The sequence below is a fragment of the Anabrus simplex genome, chromosome 14 (genome assembly GCF_040414725.1).
Source record: "Anabrus simplex isolate iqAnaSimp1 chromosome 14, ASM4041472v1, whole genome shotgun sequence".
NCBI classification, from domain to species: domain Eukaryota; kingdom Metazoa; phylum Arthropoda; class Insecta; order Orthoptera; family Tettigoniidae; genus Anabrus; species Anabrus simplex.
In genome coordinates this window covers 57,545,555-57,563,446 of record NC_090278.1, presented here as the reverse complement: position 1 = coordinate 57,563,446, position 17,892 = coordinate 57,545,555, and the positions used below count along the sequence as shown (strand labels likewise).

At 38.8% G+C, this 17,892-nt stretch overlaps 1 protein-coding gene across 1 annotated transcript in view; it reads right to left on the bottom strand.

The window, feature by feature from the left end:
• LOC136885422 (gastrula zinc finger protein XlCGF57.1-like) overlaps positions 1-17,892 on the bottom strand; it is a 71,065-nt gene that overhangs the window by 11,834 nt on the left and 41,339 nt on the right. The window contains exon 4 of the mRNA XM_067157950.2: positions 5,652-5,734. Coding sequence (XP_067014051.2) covers positions 5,652-5,734 — 83 coding nt within the window. The remainder of the gene's footprint in view (positions 1-5,651; positions 5,735-17,892) is intronic.

The window sequence follows — 17,892 nt, the reverse complement described above, 5'->3', positions numbered from 1 at the left end:
GGGTGCTTTACCCTCTCGAGCTCCCCTTCATTTTGAATTCGAGGTGACTATGTTTTCATAACCGTTCTTCTACTCTTCCGTAATGTATTAAATTTATTCTGTATACGAGTCACCTCCATAGTTTGGGAATAGCCCCTGCTTCATCGGCCTAGTGCCTCTTAGGTTTTAAGAAGTTTTGTGTAGGAGTGCAAATTTACGCCTCCATTCAGTTTTGCATTTTGGGCCAATTACTTAACCTATTCTTTTTCAACGAAGGCCCAGTAGGTTGGGTACAAGATACCCCTGTTTCATTGTAAGTTGTGACTTGACGGCAATCATGTGTACAAGTCTGGTATTACCTTTATAAGCTTGAAAAATTGAGAGCAGGTTAGCTCTTTTATTTGTGGTAAAAGTGCCTCAGAGAGGCTTGATATTCGAAGGTGGGAACAAGTGCTCCATGTTATTAGGGGTTTTCTGCCCTTTGGTAATATATGGTTGTGAGCTGAGTGCTCAGAAATTATAAAAATTAGGGCTAATGGCCCAGAGTGTTATATCAGAAAAATGTTCACTGTTTAGCCTCTGGGGTGCAAATGTACTACAATCGCCTGATGTAACGTGTCTACGTTGGGGATAGAAGGAAAATCCAGTTTCTAAGTGCAACGCTCCACAAACTGGCCTGGGCACAGAAAGCAAAGATGTCTTCTGGGCAGTGATTAACAAGAACACCGTTGACTATCTTATTGTTGCCTGGGATCTGAGTGGACGTCAGATGGAGAAAAGAAGACCACACAGCCAACTGCGGTCATGGATATGGACAGAAGAACGATGACGACGACCAAAGAACTCCCGATAATGCACAAACTGGTCATCGCGAACGTGATACTCATCTAGGCAGGTATTGCAGTGGCTCCCATCCAACTCACAATGACTAAATCCCTGTGAGACGACAGAATCTCAGAGATGTTGCAGACAACTTCACAGGAGATGGACCAAAATGGATCAAATGGTGGCACCTGAAGGAGGCCGACGTTGTTGCAATAATTACAGTGCCACCAATCACTGCAGTTGAAGTGAGCCGGACTAAACTGTAAGACGCCACATGCCCTATTCTTGGAACAACTAAATGAGGGCGACGACGACGGATTGGCAATGACATGTGGCTTCGGAATGACAATGTTCAGGATGCAGTAATATTGAAGGAACAGCTGTTCCACAAGTTTCTTGCTCATTCGAATGCCTACTAGCAGCAAGTAGTGAAGAAAAGGAGGTCATTGCCAAAAATAAAACAAAACAGTCTATATGTGAAACTAGACATGAACGAATACGAGCGGGATACTTAACAGCTAGTCAAATCGAGGCATCATGAATCAGAACACACCCAACGTTCTTACGGCATCAATATGGTAACAGACGATTTGCTACCCGACTGGCGGGAAGCGCGAGAATGCTGGTGGAACTATTTTGACACAATTTCAATCTTGAAATTTCCGTATCTACCAGTCCCAATCACCTTCGCTCATAAATAAGGGAAGCCTTGCCGATTTTTATAATTAACACCAGATCATACTTCTGAGCCACGCAATGTCAGTTTTGGAACAAATCCTCGACAATAAGATTAGCGATTTAGCCAAAATTACAAAGAGCCAACCTGGATTTTTGTAAAATCGTGGCACAAGTGGAGCAATTCACACCGCACGGCTGTTAGTTGAGAGAACTGTCAAAAGAATAAGAGGCTTCATCTGGACTTTCTGGACCTTGAGAAAGCCTTCCATCGGGTACCTTGTGACCTTATCTGGTCAGCGCTACAAGAACGTGGCATTCCAGAGCACTTTGCTGAGAGGGTACAATTGCTCTACGTAGAATGAAGGAGCAGGAGCACCTGATGACTTCCGCATAACTGTAGGAGTCCAGCAAGGCCCTGCCGTATCACCACTGCTGTTCATTCTTGTGATGGAAAACATTACTACAGACCTGCACGTGGACACTTCTCTATGCTAATGAAGTCATTTCAGCTGCAGAGAATGAGCCTGATCTGCAGCGCCAAACAGAAGATTGGAACAATCGACTAGGGCAAATTGCCCCCCAACCTCAACAAAAAGAAGAGAGTATACATGACATTACATCATCGAGAAGTTGGAACCATGCATGTTGACAGTGAAGATATAGCAAAAGTAGTGAAATTTAAGTATTATGGCTCCACAGTCTGCGATGATGGCCGACTTACTGATGCAGTCAACTTAAGGATATACAAAGTGTGGCTGATGGAAAGAATGACAACGAGCACCCTTGCGACCGTCGCATGAAGAACAATCTGAAATCTACTACCTACCGTACTGTTATCTGTCCTGTCGTTTTCCTTAGCAACGAATGCTGGCCAGTTACCAGGGAGGTAGAACGCCAACTAAGCATCATGGATACGAAGATGCTCAGGTGGAAGGCTGGCATAACTAGAGTGGATCACATTTCAAATGATGTTATAAGGAAATGTCTTGGCAATGCACCAATCCAGAAGAAAACTGAGGAAAGCCGTGCGCGGTGGTTTGGGCAATTGTTGCGTGCGGAGGGTAATAGATTGTCAAAGGCAGCATATACACAGGAAGTAAGCGGAAAGAGGCACAAGGGACGAACAAGACAGCGAAGGACAGATACAGTGCACAGCGAACTGAAAGCTGTGAAACTATATACAGACATGGTCTGAGACCGATCTACCTGGAGACAACATATCACAACACCGGATCCTGCCATGACACAGGACTAACACTAAAGAAGCAGAATAACAATAAGCAGATTGATGGGTATTCTACTGTAAAAAACAGATACAATGTATATGTTACACATCCTAGCATTCAACTTAATACGTTCCAATTCTCTCCCCTAAAGCCTTATGTCCAATATCTATAAATTACTTATTTTCACAAAATACTGTTTGAATGATAGAATGCTTCTGGATTTTCTGTTTAAGTGACTGCATTAAATGTATTTTATAGAAAAGTATATAACTCAACAAAAGGAAATTTTCAGGATTATCTGTATTAATCGGAAGTGACAGTTTGTATACCCAGTGAATTTCTATGGGTACCAACAAGACGGGAGTGCATCAGTGTATTCTAGACAGCATGGAATTTTGCAATTCATATTTCTGCTTACATCCGTCATAGATAGCAGACGATCAGGTCAATCAATTTATTTTCACCCTGTTCAAGTCTATATATATGAAGACAATGGAGGAGCGGCAAAAAGTGTTCAGCTCAGGGCTGTGTTACTATACGAACGGAAGTTAACCTCATCACTAATTATTTACCTCATGGCGATGTGTCCCTCCACAAATGGAAGGTAACCTCATCACTAATTGGTTAGCTCAGGGTCATGTGTCTCTACACAAATGGAAGTTAACCTCACCACTCAGGCCATGTCTCTCTCCACAAACTGAAGGTAACCTCATCACTAATTGGTAAGCTCAGGAATATGTGTCTTTCCACAAGTCAGAAATTAGGAAATTTTATGAATATTAAAACCTGTTCTTACCAAGCTCGATACCTGCAGTCACTTAAGTGTGGCCAGTATCCAGTATTCGGTAGATAGTGGGTTCGAGCCCCACTGTCGACAGCCCTGAAAATGGTTTTCCATAGTTTCCCATTTTCACACCAGGCAGCTTCCTTCCCACTTCTAGACTTTTCCTGTCCCATCGTCGCCATAAGACCTATCTGTGTCGGCGCGACGTAAAAAAACTTGCAATAAAAGCTGTTCTTATGTAATTCATTACCAAAATGACACAGCAAACCTGTTAGACATTTTGAAAGAAGTCATTTAATTTGCTGCATGATATTTGTAGACGGCTGAAATGAGTCAGGATATCATAGCGCCAGTGGTGAAATATAAAATAATACACAAAAGGCTTGTCACTTTGCTGGTTCGAGAGTGTCTCTGCATAAGGTACGTTTAGGGAGAACAAAGCTAAATTAAACTCCATTCAAAAATAGTAATACTCATTTTGTGTGCGAAATGTATTCATAAGCAACATTTTTTTGGTGGTCATATTACAAGATTGATCTCTATCATAGCCTATTGTGTCTTGAAACACAAGAATTACAAAGAAACAGCAGAATTTGAACCTAGAAGAGATGACGTATTCAGGTGTTCTTCAGTTGTGTGAATGGTTCTGCTCTGTATAACGAGAAAGTGTAAGCTGATACTGGGCAGTTCTGAGGACTGCAATGAATATTTCTTGCCATTAGTTGTGAATGTACAGTGGGAACAATTCAAAGCATCACATAACAGATGAGGAGACTCTAATCAATAACAAAATCAGATAAACCTACCTGAATATCGTAGTTTCAATCAATAATCTGATTTGAAGTCAAATATTAGGCTATGACTAGACATTCCAGAACCTGCCGATACAAGAATGAGTCTAAGAGCACAAAGCCGATATTATACAATGGTTCCCCAGTGATTATCAAAGATCATTCTACAGAGTAACCAAGAACGGTGTGACAGCAAAACATTAATTAGCAAGTAGTCCAATGGCACACCTACAGTTCAAAAATACTATTGCATTAAATGTTTGAAAACAGGATACTCACTTGCATTACTCTGTTATGTCACTGATAAAAATAAAAATTCTGAAATAATATTATATGATTACATCATTATTTACCTACTCCTACCAGATAATAAGTTCACTTACTTGATGAATGCTGGAAAGCTCTTTAGGCAACATGCACAAATTTAAAACTTATCTTGTGGATGCCATTTTATTAGTTTATAATGACTGTGTAAATGTGTTTGCAAACAACAAAGTACAAGCACTTGACTGACAAAGAGTACTGAAGTGAAAAGTGGGAAATGGCGACAAACAGCAAGTGTGACCACAACACTGGAACAAGCATAAATTCAATGCCATGATATCTTTATAAGCTTACATAAATGTGGAACTTTTATTTAAAAACTATTATATCTAAGAAGTAGCACTACTGAACTGAACATTACATTTCTACTACAAATTATCTGCTTTGGCATTCACAAGTGGTGAAATTACTTATCATAAAGTAGAACTGGAAAGATCATAAAAGAGGAATCTAACCAAATGAATAATTCAAAAACTGACAATATTTGAGTTATAACACTATTTAGTTTATAATCTACAAACATGCATTTTTCCGTGCGTTACTGTTGATACAAATGTAAAAAATTACTGAGAATATCTGGAGGCAATAGTGGCAGATGACATTTCAGATGATAAGAATGTGATGAACAAATGAAGCAGTGACAGTGAAAGAAAGAATACATTTTCAAGATTGCTTAGAGGTATTCTTTTTTTTCCTGCTACTTGCTTTATGCCGCACCGACATAGATAGGTCTTATGGTGACGATCAAAGGTATTGTAAACAAATATATTTCAGAAATATCTAGTTCTTCTAGAGATTTCTTTGTAGATATATATTCAATAAAACTGCATGAAAGAACAATAATTTTTATCTCAAAATTTATGAATATTTTAGATAATTTTAACAAATAGAATTTTTAGATACAAGTATTTTAAATGTAACTTTGTAAAGACAGGATCAAACTGATAAAAATGGAAAGTTTCAAAGATAAAATAACCACTGATGAACACAACTGTGAATAGGTACAGCATATTCCATATTGTATAAGGTTTGTGGTGTACATACTTTGTTTCTTCTTTGATGTATGCCAGCAGCTGATCATCAGTATGTTGTTCTATGAATATTTCCTTCTTAATATCTTCGGACGGCTATAAGTAAGAAATAAGACTAGTAGAATAAAGAAGTAAAGGAATAAAAATATGAGTATATAGGCCTAAACTGAATCAGGTGAGAAAATAAAATTCATATTGGCAAAATAAGAGTATAATTAATTTATCTCCCAATGTAAAATATAAACATTTAAGAATGGAAAGTAACGATCAAATCAAAATCACTTTATTTGGAAAAGAGGTGTCTACCTCGGTGGCAAATGGTACACTAAAATACATTATCAAGCACTAAATTTTAAATTGACAAGAGAAGAAGATATTTTCCTAAAATACAGTGTTATACAATTTACACTAACAATTTTTTTATTAATTACACAGCTCACATTTTATAAATTTATATCATTTAAAAAATTCTACTCATAACATCTTTTGCACATACAAATATAATCAAGTCATATACAGTATGTGGAGTGACTTAAAATAATACTATACAACTGCTACAAGATTAAAATTTACATTGCATTTATTTATTTATTTATTTATTTATTACCCTTTTTGGAACCTAACTAGCACAACGTCCTGCTACGTCATAACCAGAACCCCTTTTGCCACTGCTTTTCGGATAAGTGATAAGAGAGATAAGAACATGAAAAGTATATAGAATAGTATAGAAGTAGGCAAGGTAGTGATAGAAAGGAGGAACATGAATGGACAAATACAATCTCCAAATCCTTACCCAATACCATTCCTTGCTTCTCTTTCTCTTTCTGCTGATCCCTATTTTCACACTGACTACCTATTATCCTTATCCTCTTATATTCACATTCCCCTATTCCCATCATTCTATACATGAATTAACTTGTCATCTCTTTGTTTCTTTCCATGCTCCTACATCTATATAATTAAAGTTGTAGGGGGCCGCTGTCTGTAATTTCGTTTGTTTTGCCAATTTTTCAGATAATTATCCGTTTGTCCGTTCCACTATCACGGTGAAACGGCTTATAGAATTTGACTAAACGTCATTTTTAGTGTATACTCATCCCGGCGTAGCTTTTAATATGCATATCATTTTAAAATCTTTGAATAGACGGAGGATTTATAGGAAAACCAGAACGGTTTCCCTCCATTTTCTCTTATATTATTGATTTCTTGTAAACTCCGTAGACTGTATGTGAAACGCCTCTTCATTATAAACAACTTTTGCTATGTTCATAATTTATCTTACTCTTCAAATGACGGGAAGAATTACTATTTTCTGCGGATATCATGCTCTGTAATGTGTGACGACAGACCGACAAGAATTCTACAGGTTACCATGGCAACGTCCCTGACTGCTTGCCAGCAGGGGAGTAACGTATTGCCATTTTTATCATCATTCCTGTAAATTCGTGGTTGTTCCTTGGGTAGAAAACAAGAGAGACGTCAAATCGGCAATTCTGCGGGATATTGGCGGAATATCGTTGGAAGTTATAATCGTCCTCGAATAGCTTAAGTAATAACACCAATAGTCATCTTCTTATCTGTTTACCTAAGAATCCCTGCGCCTAAATTTATCCTCTGTGACTGCTTTCTTATATCCGCAACTCACACCATCATAGTTTATTGAGGAACATTTGATTTTCTAGTGCATCCAATTGGTATTTACATATTTGGCCTATCTGGCTGTTTTCAGTTATAATCCAATTTTCTATTAAGTTCAACATTCTCAAATGTATGAATTTCTTCCTTAATTACTCCATATGTATGCGAGTGCTAATCCCGAAATCTGGACTCCTTTTCTTTGAGGAAATATTCCAAGCTATGCAAATGTATAACTTCTGGCCCCGGAAAATATTGGAATATAGATGCAATTTTAACGACGGTGCAGACCTTCCTTCCGGAATAATTGGTGCCTAAACGGTAAGTCGCATCACAAAAGAGAACACACAATCGCCCTTCAATGTGGAGAGATGTACTACTTTGGGCCTATGACTTTCTGTTGTATCTCTATCCCTTATAAGTTAAAAAGAACTGCATTTCAGGAGTTCAAGTTAATTTTGCACTTTTTACATGTATATGTTATCATTTGGCACACTTATCGGAAAGGTGCAATCATGACACTGAGCACGCACATTGACACGGCCAGTGGCCATATGTTCTCCAAATTTTATGATTCCAGTGTATCAAAGAATAAAGTAGTATGTGAATACCATACCAAATTTCACCCCATTCAATGACTAACTGAACCTAACCCATAAATACATGCGATACGAGAAAATATCATAGGACGGGGCACAGATGCAATATAATCTTACTCATTGCCTTTACAGTATTTTTTTACGTAGAAATCCATATACAATGTAGAATACAGTAGGGAAGCACGGGTACATTTCCTAGTATAAAATAATCCCACATTATTCCTACCACATTCTTAACAAGTGGGCAATGCTTAAATCATAGCTACAGAAATATCGATCATTCTTCTCTGTACATCACATTAAGACAAAAAATAAATCAATGTCTCAATCAATCAATCAATCAATCAATCAATCAATCAATGTCTCAATCAATCAATCAATCAATCACCACTGATCAGCATTTAGGGCTGTCAACCAGGTGAAAGATTCATTCTCAGTTGTTTATGTAGAAGAAGGTTGTTGAAATTCATGAAACAACTCCTTTGGTGAATTATTTCAATCATTAAATCATCTTTGTATAAGCAAACATTTGCCAATGTATGTACTTTTGAATTCCAAGCCATTTCTCCAATGACATCTCAGAATATACTGCTTAGTGGAACAGCTTGTCTCCTTTCCCCAAGTCTTCCCAGCCCAAACTTTGCAACATCTGCATAACACAAATAGTTTGTCCGAAATCACCCACAAGAAATGGAGTTGTTTCTGTGGATTATTTCCTGTTCTCAAATGAAGTAATTCTGGCGACGGTCTCAATGCTGGAGATTTACATGTCCTCTCCTTTAAAACCCCTATTAACTCATAATCATATTAAGAGGTCTGACAATTTTATTTTGAATTCTGTTTATGTGATTATCTATCTTTATTATGAATACCTAGGGACTTAGAGAGATCCCCATGAGGAACATTCACCCCTTCAACAAAATATTATAATTAAAAACAGAGAGGACTCTTTCTATTTGTGAAACACACAACCTGAACTTTCACCCTGTTTATCATCATACCATTGCCCAACGTCCATCTCACAATATTGTCACGGTCTTTTGCAGTCGCTCAAAATCCTTAAACTTGTTTATTACTGTACTGCAAGGTACACTCGCCCGTTCATTCAAATGAAGCGCCTTGAAGAATGCCATCTTCAATATAGTGATTGCAACAACTAGTGCGAAAAGTGTGAACTTCTCTATAGATGTCTCTACGAAGAAAAAACTTATGTTATGCCCTCTAGTGTGAAGGGGAACTATTAAACTCCAAAAGACATTCTTTATTTTGAGGTTTACTACACTGAGTTGATTATTCCTTGTTTCTTGTGTGTTAAGATTGTCAAAACTTAAAATACACTGCGCCAACCTCAAAACTGAGCAATAGGAAATTTTGAATATGTATTTTTTCACCAGTAACATTCTTCTTCTACCTATTTAATTAGCCAATAGGAACTGTCTTGTACACATTTGATTATCCAATAAAATTTGCAGGTGTGATGGGTGTTAGCTCAGAGTTCACCAGAACCATCCCCTTGGGTATAAAAGCTGGCACTTTTTCAAGCTCTCTTGTCCCATTGATCATCAACTTTACTGAGTATGTGCTAATTGAGGAGGCGGGAGCATCTCGCCCTTCATCGAGCTTTACTGCAGATTAAGGTAATGGCAGCTATAGAAAGCTAGCTTTCGGGGAAGGTTTCCTATCTCTATTAATGTAACCATAAATTTCTAATCATCTAAAATGTAGATTTCTACTAAAAATTTCAAACCATCCGAAAAGCACTTAGCTTAAATTCGGGAATAGAGAGTGTGAAACCCTCTGGAGTTCCCTATCAACTCGACTTTGAGGGGACTATGATTTTGTAACAGTTTTCTGTCTCCAACTTAAATTTTCTCCACCTAGTCACCTCAGTAATATAGGATTAACGTCGGACAATGAGCCCAACTAGGGTTTTAAGCTTCTAAATGTAAGTTTCAAGCAGTGCAAGTGTCCGCCTCTGCAATATTTTCTTTTTTGGGCCAGTAACATTAACCTGGGTTTTTTCTTCCCGGAAAGGCCCGGTACAATGGGTTTTCAATACTCCAGTAAAATTCAACCATTTATGTTAAGTGGTTAGACTGTTGAGTGTTTAAGACAGCGAATTCTGTTTGAACTGTAAAATGTAAGTTTTGCCTTGAGGGACCTGGAATGTGTAAATTTTAGTGAGCAAGGATGCTCTGGTTACGGGAGTAAGGGTATGAGGTTCAGAGCGCAGTCTCCTAGATAAATTCATAGAGCATAGACGCCCTTTGTATATTTGTAGAGCTGCTTGTATACCTTGTAAATGATATTGGGAGATCTGTCTCCTTGACTATTGAGTGGATGGAGCCACAGTGCTCAAGTAACATTTGTAAAATTGGGAGCTTAAAGCTCAGATGATTAATTGACAAATTTTGTTGATTTTCTAACTTCCCCTATCTTGTATCTAGGCTAACGAGCTAGTTATGTACCTGAAATCTTGTTATGTCGCTGAGCAACATTTTTGTTAAAATTGGACATTTGAAAAAATAAGAAAATAGACAAACCACCTTGATTTTAATGCTTTTAGTTAAACTCTTCACTGTCGCAGATAGACCCATTCAAGCCCGTACCTTTTTTTACCCCTCTGTTCCACTCTAAAATTGAAAGATGATCATGCTAAGGAGGCAAGTAATCTAGTGGAACACCAGTTTGAAATGTCGAATAGAGTTAGTCAACTTTTGTCCGGGGCCGCTACTCCTAAAAGTGACCAGGTTCCTATGGTAAACTTGCCTACAGAGAAAGAATCTAGTAGAGCGATTCAGAGTAGGATATCTATTGCGACTCGACAACCATTTGCTCCATCGGAACAAATTTCGGACTATCTAAGACAACTTCCACCCTTCTTTCTGAGAAACGCAGTGTTTGAATCATTTCAACCTCCAATGCCATCACCTATTTTCGCCCGGCTTTAGCACCTTGCTCCACCCCTTAGCCATGTTGCTTAAAGGAATATACAAATTTTCCATTAACTCAACTATTGAAGTAATTGCGTTTTTAAGATTTTTAGTCAAATTTCAAGACCATGCTTTATTGTTTGCCATCTCTCACTCCCAAATACTTCAAATAATTTACCCTCTTCTGCAGGTGTCTTCTCAGACAAAAATGCAAGAGAAATAGCTGATAGATAATCAATAGAAAATGTCCATGCCCATCTTTTGGCTAACTTCATTCGGGCTAGAGCTATGCCATCTTTCATCCAGAAGTACTATTTCAGAGTACAGAGGTTGGACGAGAAAATTGCTGCCCTTATCCAAGATATAAAGTTGCATACGAGGGTATTCGCTCACTTCCTAGACCAAATTGGCCAAACTATAGTGGAAGGAATCTCTCCGCCCTATAGGACGTACCTATGTTTCGCATCTCGGCCCCAAACCTTCTCGGAATTAGAAGCAATATCAGTGTCAGCCGAAGGAGTAAGGTACGCACAATGACACCTTACGAGTCGCCACGGAGCCCCCTCCGCCATCTAACTCTTCTCGAACACCACCACGCCGAACATCTCCTACACGCACGTGTATCACATCCGTATCAACGGAACATCTTAGAAACAAATGCCTCTTGGTAAAATCTACGAGCGAAGCTGCTCCGTCTCAAGGTTGCTTCAAGCGCGGGTCATTTTCCCATCTTGCTGAGAATTGCACCTTAAGTAACAGCACATCACCTTGTTCAACTTCTGGTGCTGCCTCCACGAATCCATGTGATAGGAAGTGACTAGTGTCACCGACTGAGTCACAAAATTCTCCTTCCAGAAGCTCAGCCCCTATTAGATTAGGCAACAAATCTTTCAAAGATAAATCTTCATCTAATTCATCATTTGAAGGCCCTGGGAATGCCTTAAAATTACTTCCGAGAACCCAGGATTTGTACCGTATCTCAAAATTGTACTAAATAACGAACCCGTCACGGCTCTATAAGATTCTGGAAGCGTGAGTAGTATTCCAAATTAAAAGCTTCTTGTAAATTTCCGAACTATGATTTCTCTTCTATTAAATGTGTTTCGGCAAACTTGTCACCATTGGAAATTTTAGGCTTCCTTTCTGCTAAAGTTAGCATTAAAAAATTTACCCGGAAAATGAAGTTATTTGTAGCTAAACAATTGTCTTGCCCTGTAATATTGGGGGCCGATTTTATGCCTCATACAGGTCTTGTGCTCGACAATCAGAGGAAGTCGTGCACCTTCAAGTTTGCTAGTAACATTAATATCCCTTTGCTGAAAGTAATTCTGTGTCATTTGCATCTATTTCGCCTACCCAGAGTGAGATCTTGTTAGATCTTGGGCATCTACATGAGGATCAGGCTGAACGTATTAGAAGGTTGTGTCAGTCATTTCCTGATGTATTCTCAGATACCCTTGGAGAAACCGACCTGATTGAGTACAAGATTGAGCTAACGGAATCCATTCCAGTTAGGTTTCCTCCTTATAGGCTGTCCCCACCCAACATGAAGGCTCTTCAGGAAATCATCGATCAGGTGCCGAAGGATGGTATTATTCGACCTTCAAAGTCGCCACATTAATTGTACATTTTCCTCGTACCGAAACCTCAAGGTGGTTTCAGGCCTGTGATTTATTACAGGGCATTGAACAGTAAAGTGGTGTTACAATCTGTGCCCCTTCCTAACCTTCACTTCTGTTTTCCATGGTTTCGCAAAGCTAAATTCTTTAGAATTTAACCAGGCATATAAACAAATACCTTTGGCAGAAGATTCCAAACATCTAACGGCTTTTGCCACGGATTGGAATCTGTATGAATACAACTGTGTGCCTTTCAGGCTCCCCACGGGTTCAGCTGTCCTTACCAGAATGCTCGATATGGTCTTCTCGGACATCATATTCGAATATTTGTATCATTACCTCGATGATGTCGTGTTTTCAGAAAGCTCCTAAGAGCACTTAGATCTTCTGAAGGAAGTCCTCAATCGCCTTCAGAAGGCTGGGTTGACAGTGAAATTATCTAGGGTAGCTTTTGCTTGTCCTTAGGGCATCTTGTGTCGCCCGATGGGGTTTCCATTGACCATTTCAGAACACAGGCTATTCGTGACTTCAAGCCTCCTAAGGACATCTAACGAATCGCTAGATTCATAGGCATGGTGAATTTCTTCAGGAAATTTATTCCCAATTTCGTTAACAGGGCGGCGACCCTTAACTTACTGCGTAGGAAAGGCGTCAAATTTGAATGGGAGCCGTCGCACCAAGCCGCTCCTGAAGACCTTAAATCAGCTCTTTGTAATGCCCCGCCATTAGCTATGCTTGATTTCTCTAAGAAGTTCATTGTCCAAACAGTTAAGAATATTTTCGTGTTTCAAGTGTTCATTGTGTTTTAATCTGATCGTGCGTAAAGGAATATGGTTAGCATCCATTGTTAGTAGGCAGAGATCAGGATTGGTACCTTTACGCCATCTAGCAGAATGGAAAGATTTTTGTCTTTTGCATCGTAGGACAGATGAAGTTGGATCTGGTCCATCCAATCTGATAGCTTTTCTCAGTTTTCATTTTTGTCATATCCCCATGAAGTGTGATGACTGTTGAAAAATCCAATGTAAACAACTGGATGACTTATGTTTGGAAGAGTGAGATCTGGCCAGCTTTCCTGCGGTGGTTTGTACACTTCAGATACGGTTGTTCCCATTATGTTGACAGAGATGATTTCAGTATTACTTTGTTGGTAGCAAAACACTGTAGTCGGATATGTCCTGGTGAATGTACATGATAGAACCATAAATCTCTGAATCAAGGATGCCTACAATTTTATAACCAGGTATTCTTGCTCTAGAGTCTACCTGATCATCTTTTAGATGGGTTTCTTGTAGGGCGATGAGATCAATTTTATGTTATTTAGAGAATTTATTCAGGTATTCACATTTATCTTTGGATCTGCCTTCAATGTTCAGTTGTAGGACATGGGCACAAGGTCCAATGCATTTTGAGTTCTGTGTGAATTGGTTCTTAAAGGAGCCGTTGGGATAAGTTTGTAGATCGTAAAAACGAGGAGAGACACGAGATCTAGTTTGGTTACCAATAATGTAGACTTTCTGCTGCCGTGCTCTTGCAGTCCGTTGCCCAGGGTACACCATCTTGGAGGTTGTCTACACATCGTAACAAATTTGCAATTCTTAAGATGGCTGACAAAATGGGCAGACTCTGTGACCTAGGCAACCGCGTGAAAAGAGAGTAGAGTGCACACCTTCTTTGTGGTCTCCATGGTAGTGATGGCAGGCGAGACAAAATGTGTCACAGTTAGGGCAAAATGTTTAAAATAGATATAACAAGTTACCCTCTAAGTAGTGATATCTGTGGAGCCATTGTAGCAGTGAACAAGATGGCAGATATTTAGGGCACAAAACTGATAATAAATATGACCCTAAAACACTATTAAATGAATGTGGACTCACCAGATAACACTAACATAAACTCAGCACCCAAAATAAAATCACAAATACCATCTGAAAACCACAAACAAAGCGCAGTTCTTCTATACAGAAGGATATAAGACGCACTACCACTGCACGTCTTATTTACTGGAGCCACGGAGGTAAGTCATCCACTCTTCAGATGTGTGAATGTGTTAATGCATCAAATGGATGTGACCAATGAGAGTGTGTGTAAGCAGGTACTGGGTGGTTCAGAAGGCTGTACTGATTTCTTGCCTGAAATGAATATTTCTGGCCACAAAACGGATAGCACAATCTCAGATTAATTTGAAGTGATCTACAACTTTGGTCCTATGATGTTTCATCATATCTCTATTTCTTTTATGTTGCATCTATATATATATATAAAGTAAGAGTTTTGTCTGTACATTGCTCAGAATTTAAAAAGGATGGCATTTATGTATCTGTCATGTCCACAGTAACAAGGAAATGCAGTTTTTAATTTTTCGTAATTTATGTCTGTATATCTGTATGTATGTACATGCATCACGAGAAAACAAATTAAGAGAATTTAATAAAAATTGGTATGCAAAGCCGGAGAATATGCCGAAACAATCTAGGCCATAAATAATTGTATTCACGCTGAGTGAAATGGTAGTTTAGGGGAAGGCCTAAAATTTAATTCTAAAATATTTGTTATTTGTGATCCTATCTCAATGAAAATCGGTATGCAAAGTCGTGGAATAAGATGCTATAACTAGGTTATAAATAATTTTATTCACACTAAAATTTAATTCCCACATATTTGTTATTAGAGGTCGTATTGATAAATACTACATAACAAAAGTTATATAGTATTAAATTTCTGATCAATTATGTCTTATACATTGCTACCGTACTGGCTATGATCACAAAGATATTCATGAATTTGGATTTGCGTTACTAAGTCCATGTCAGCGCTAAGTCACGAGAAAGTGGTAAACATAATTTAATGAAAATCAGTATGTAAAGTTGTAAAATAAGGAACTACAGTCTATGCTGTAATTAATTTTACAAATCACAGAGTCGAAAGAAAAATAATGGGAAGGCCTACAATATAGAAAGCCCATAACATTGATCAACAATAACATTACATTGACCATTGTTTGTTGTGAAGTGCTTTGTGACATCTGTTGCAACTCATCTCCAGTAGATAGAATTACTGCTGCATACCAAGTATTATTTTATTTGCTTTACTTCGCACCAACACAGATAGGTCTTATGGTGACGATGGGATTGGAAACGGCTAGGAGAGTGAAGGAAGCGGCCTTGGCCTTAGTTAAGGTACAGTCCCAGCATTTGCCTGGTGTGAAAGTGGGGAACCACAGAATACCATCTTCAGCGCTGCCGCCAATGGGGTTCGAATCCACTATCTCCCGGATGCAAACTCACAGCTGCGCACCCCTAACAACATGGCCAACTCACCCGGTCATACAGAGCGTAACAGCCTGCCTGAATAGTGAGGGGAAGTAACTGGGGAGTTAGATAATTTTCTTCTTTAGCGTGCTATTCCTCTGGTTCATAAATTTTCTGATTCTGCTGGTACATAACACACTGGTTCATCATAGCATTTGAACTATTCAATCCCTTCTCTGAGGCGCTGATTGCAATGAGCAGTGTGCATATTTAATGGAATAATGATAGAGGAGTGTTCACGGCTGTCTGCGGCTTGGTCATTCCAGCTCTGGAAGTTTGGACTGTCAGATTGGCACCGTAGTACTGTTCGTTAAAAGTGATTAAATATGCAGTTCTTAATTTGATCAAGTATAATAATAATAATAATAATAATAATAATAATAATAATAATAATAATAATAATAATAATAATAATAATTTCATGGGGCTATTTCTATCCGAGTGCAGTAATTGTAAGACAGACCCTCCGACGGGGGTGGACGGCTTCTGCCTTGTGTAGGTAACTGCGTGTTCATGTGTTGGAGCATAGTGTTATGTGTGGTGCATGAGTTGTAGGGATGTTGGTGACAGAACAATCACCCAGCCCCCGGACCAATGGACATAACCAGTAAAGGTTAAAATCCCCGACCTGGCTGGGAATCGAACGTGGGGCCCTCTGAACCGGAGGCCACTATGCGTTTATAACTCAACCTCACCCATGAATAGATGAGATGCGTGAAAATATCATAGGAGCAGCCATTGAGGCCGCTGAATACTGCTGTTATGGTACAATCCTTTGTCGAAATAACGTATCGATTAGCAGCAGTTAATCTGAAAACGAAGGTCTGGAATATTGAAAACATGCATATACTTTCGTATGTCGATCTAGAGTATATATATTCACTGATGTCGATTTGTAGCCATCGAGAAAGGGTGTGTCTGCTATTGCAATCAGTACTCCCCACACCAACTTTGACTGGCAGTAGGAATGGGATCCTTCACCAATTTCTGCGTAACTGGCATTAGTAAGGAGGGCCTACTATTTTAATGAATAATTCACTTCTCGAGTTGACTTGCAGAAGGCAAGGGAGCACGCAATTTTGTTCAATACTCCCCTACTCGATTGTGTTTAGCTGTAGGCCAGGGTGCCCGCCATTACAAACAAATGTACCCATCTAAAGTGTGACTAGCATTAGACATAGTGGCCTGCTATTTTAATGGAAAATCACCAACTCTCTGTCACGGGCAGTATGCTGGCACCAGCAGGAAAAAGGGCCTGTCATTATAATAACTGCACAACTCAATTTTGACTGTTATTTGAATTATTTAATTCGAAATACGGATAACTCGCAATTCGAAGTACAGTGTCGCTCTCACTACCAAAATTCAGACTTTTAAATCAAAACAGCCTTTACAGTAAAAAATTAGTATTTTACAGAGTAATTTAAGTTCAAAACTTATCCACGTCATGATAGAACGTGTCTTCCGGAATGTGCAGGGGTAGCTTTCCGCACTTTCACTCACTTCGGTGTGTTTCATATTTACTAAGATCGAGTGAAATCATAATTCTTTTGTATTCAGAGCTTTAAAGATTGCCACAATATCACGTAGCAGCCAACAATATTGTCAATGCCGATGAAACTGAATTTTTAATCCAGAGCCCAAACCGACTTATCGTTTGAAAGGAGAGAAGTGCCAGCAGAGAAATTGTACAAGGGTGGGGGTCACTGTACTGTGTGGCAATGCACACGGAAGCATCTAAAAATGGAAAAAGTACAGTCATCCAGGAAAGTGCTTTGTCTGTCTTTGCGTGAGGTTTTGTTTGCCAGTGATTTATCCAAGTGCATTATTTGTAAATGCACCTTGTTGGATACATTTTGGAAAAAGTTTTTATATACATTTTGGAAAACGTTTTTATATGACATTTGAGTGCCTTTGCTGGTGGGACCTAGTGTTTACACTGCACTATGTCTTCTGGTATGGGCTAGAGCAATTTTGTTACTTTCATTGATCCATCTCTGCTTTATCCTTGGCTTTGACAATATGAAAGTGGCTGAGGTATGAGTGATGCTAGTAATGCCATTCCTTCTGCAGCCAGTCCCTGCTATGAATGGTGTGAAAATATTGCTCATAGGGTCATTTGGTGCATGCATTTCAGTGGGCTTGGCAGAATGATAT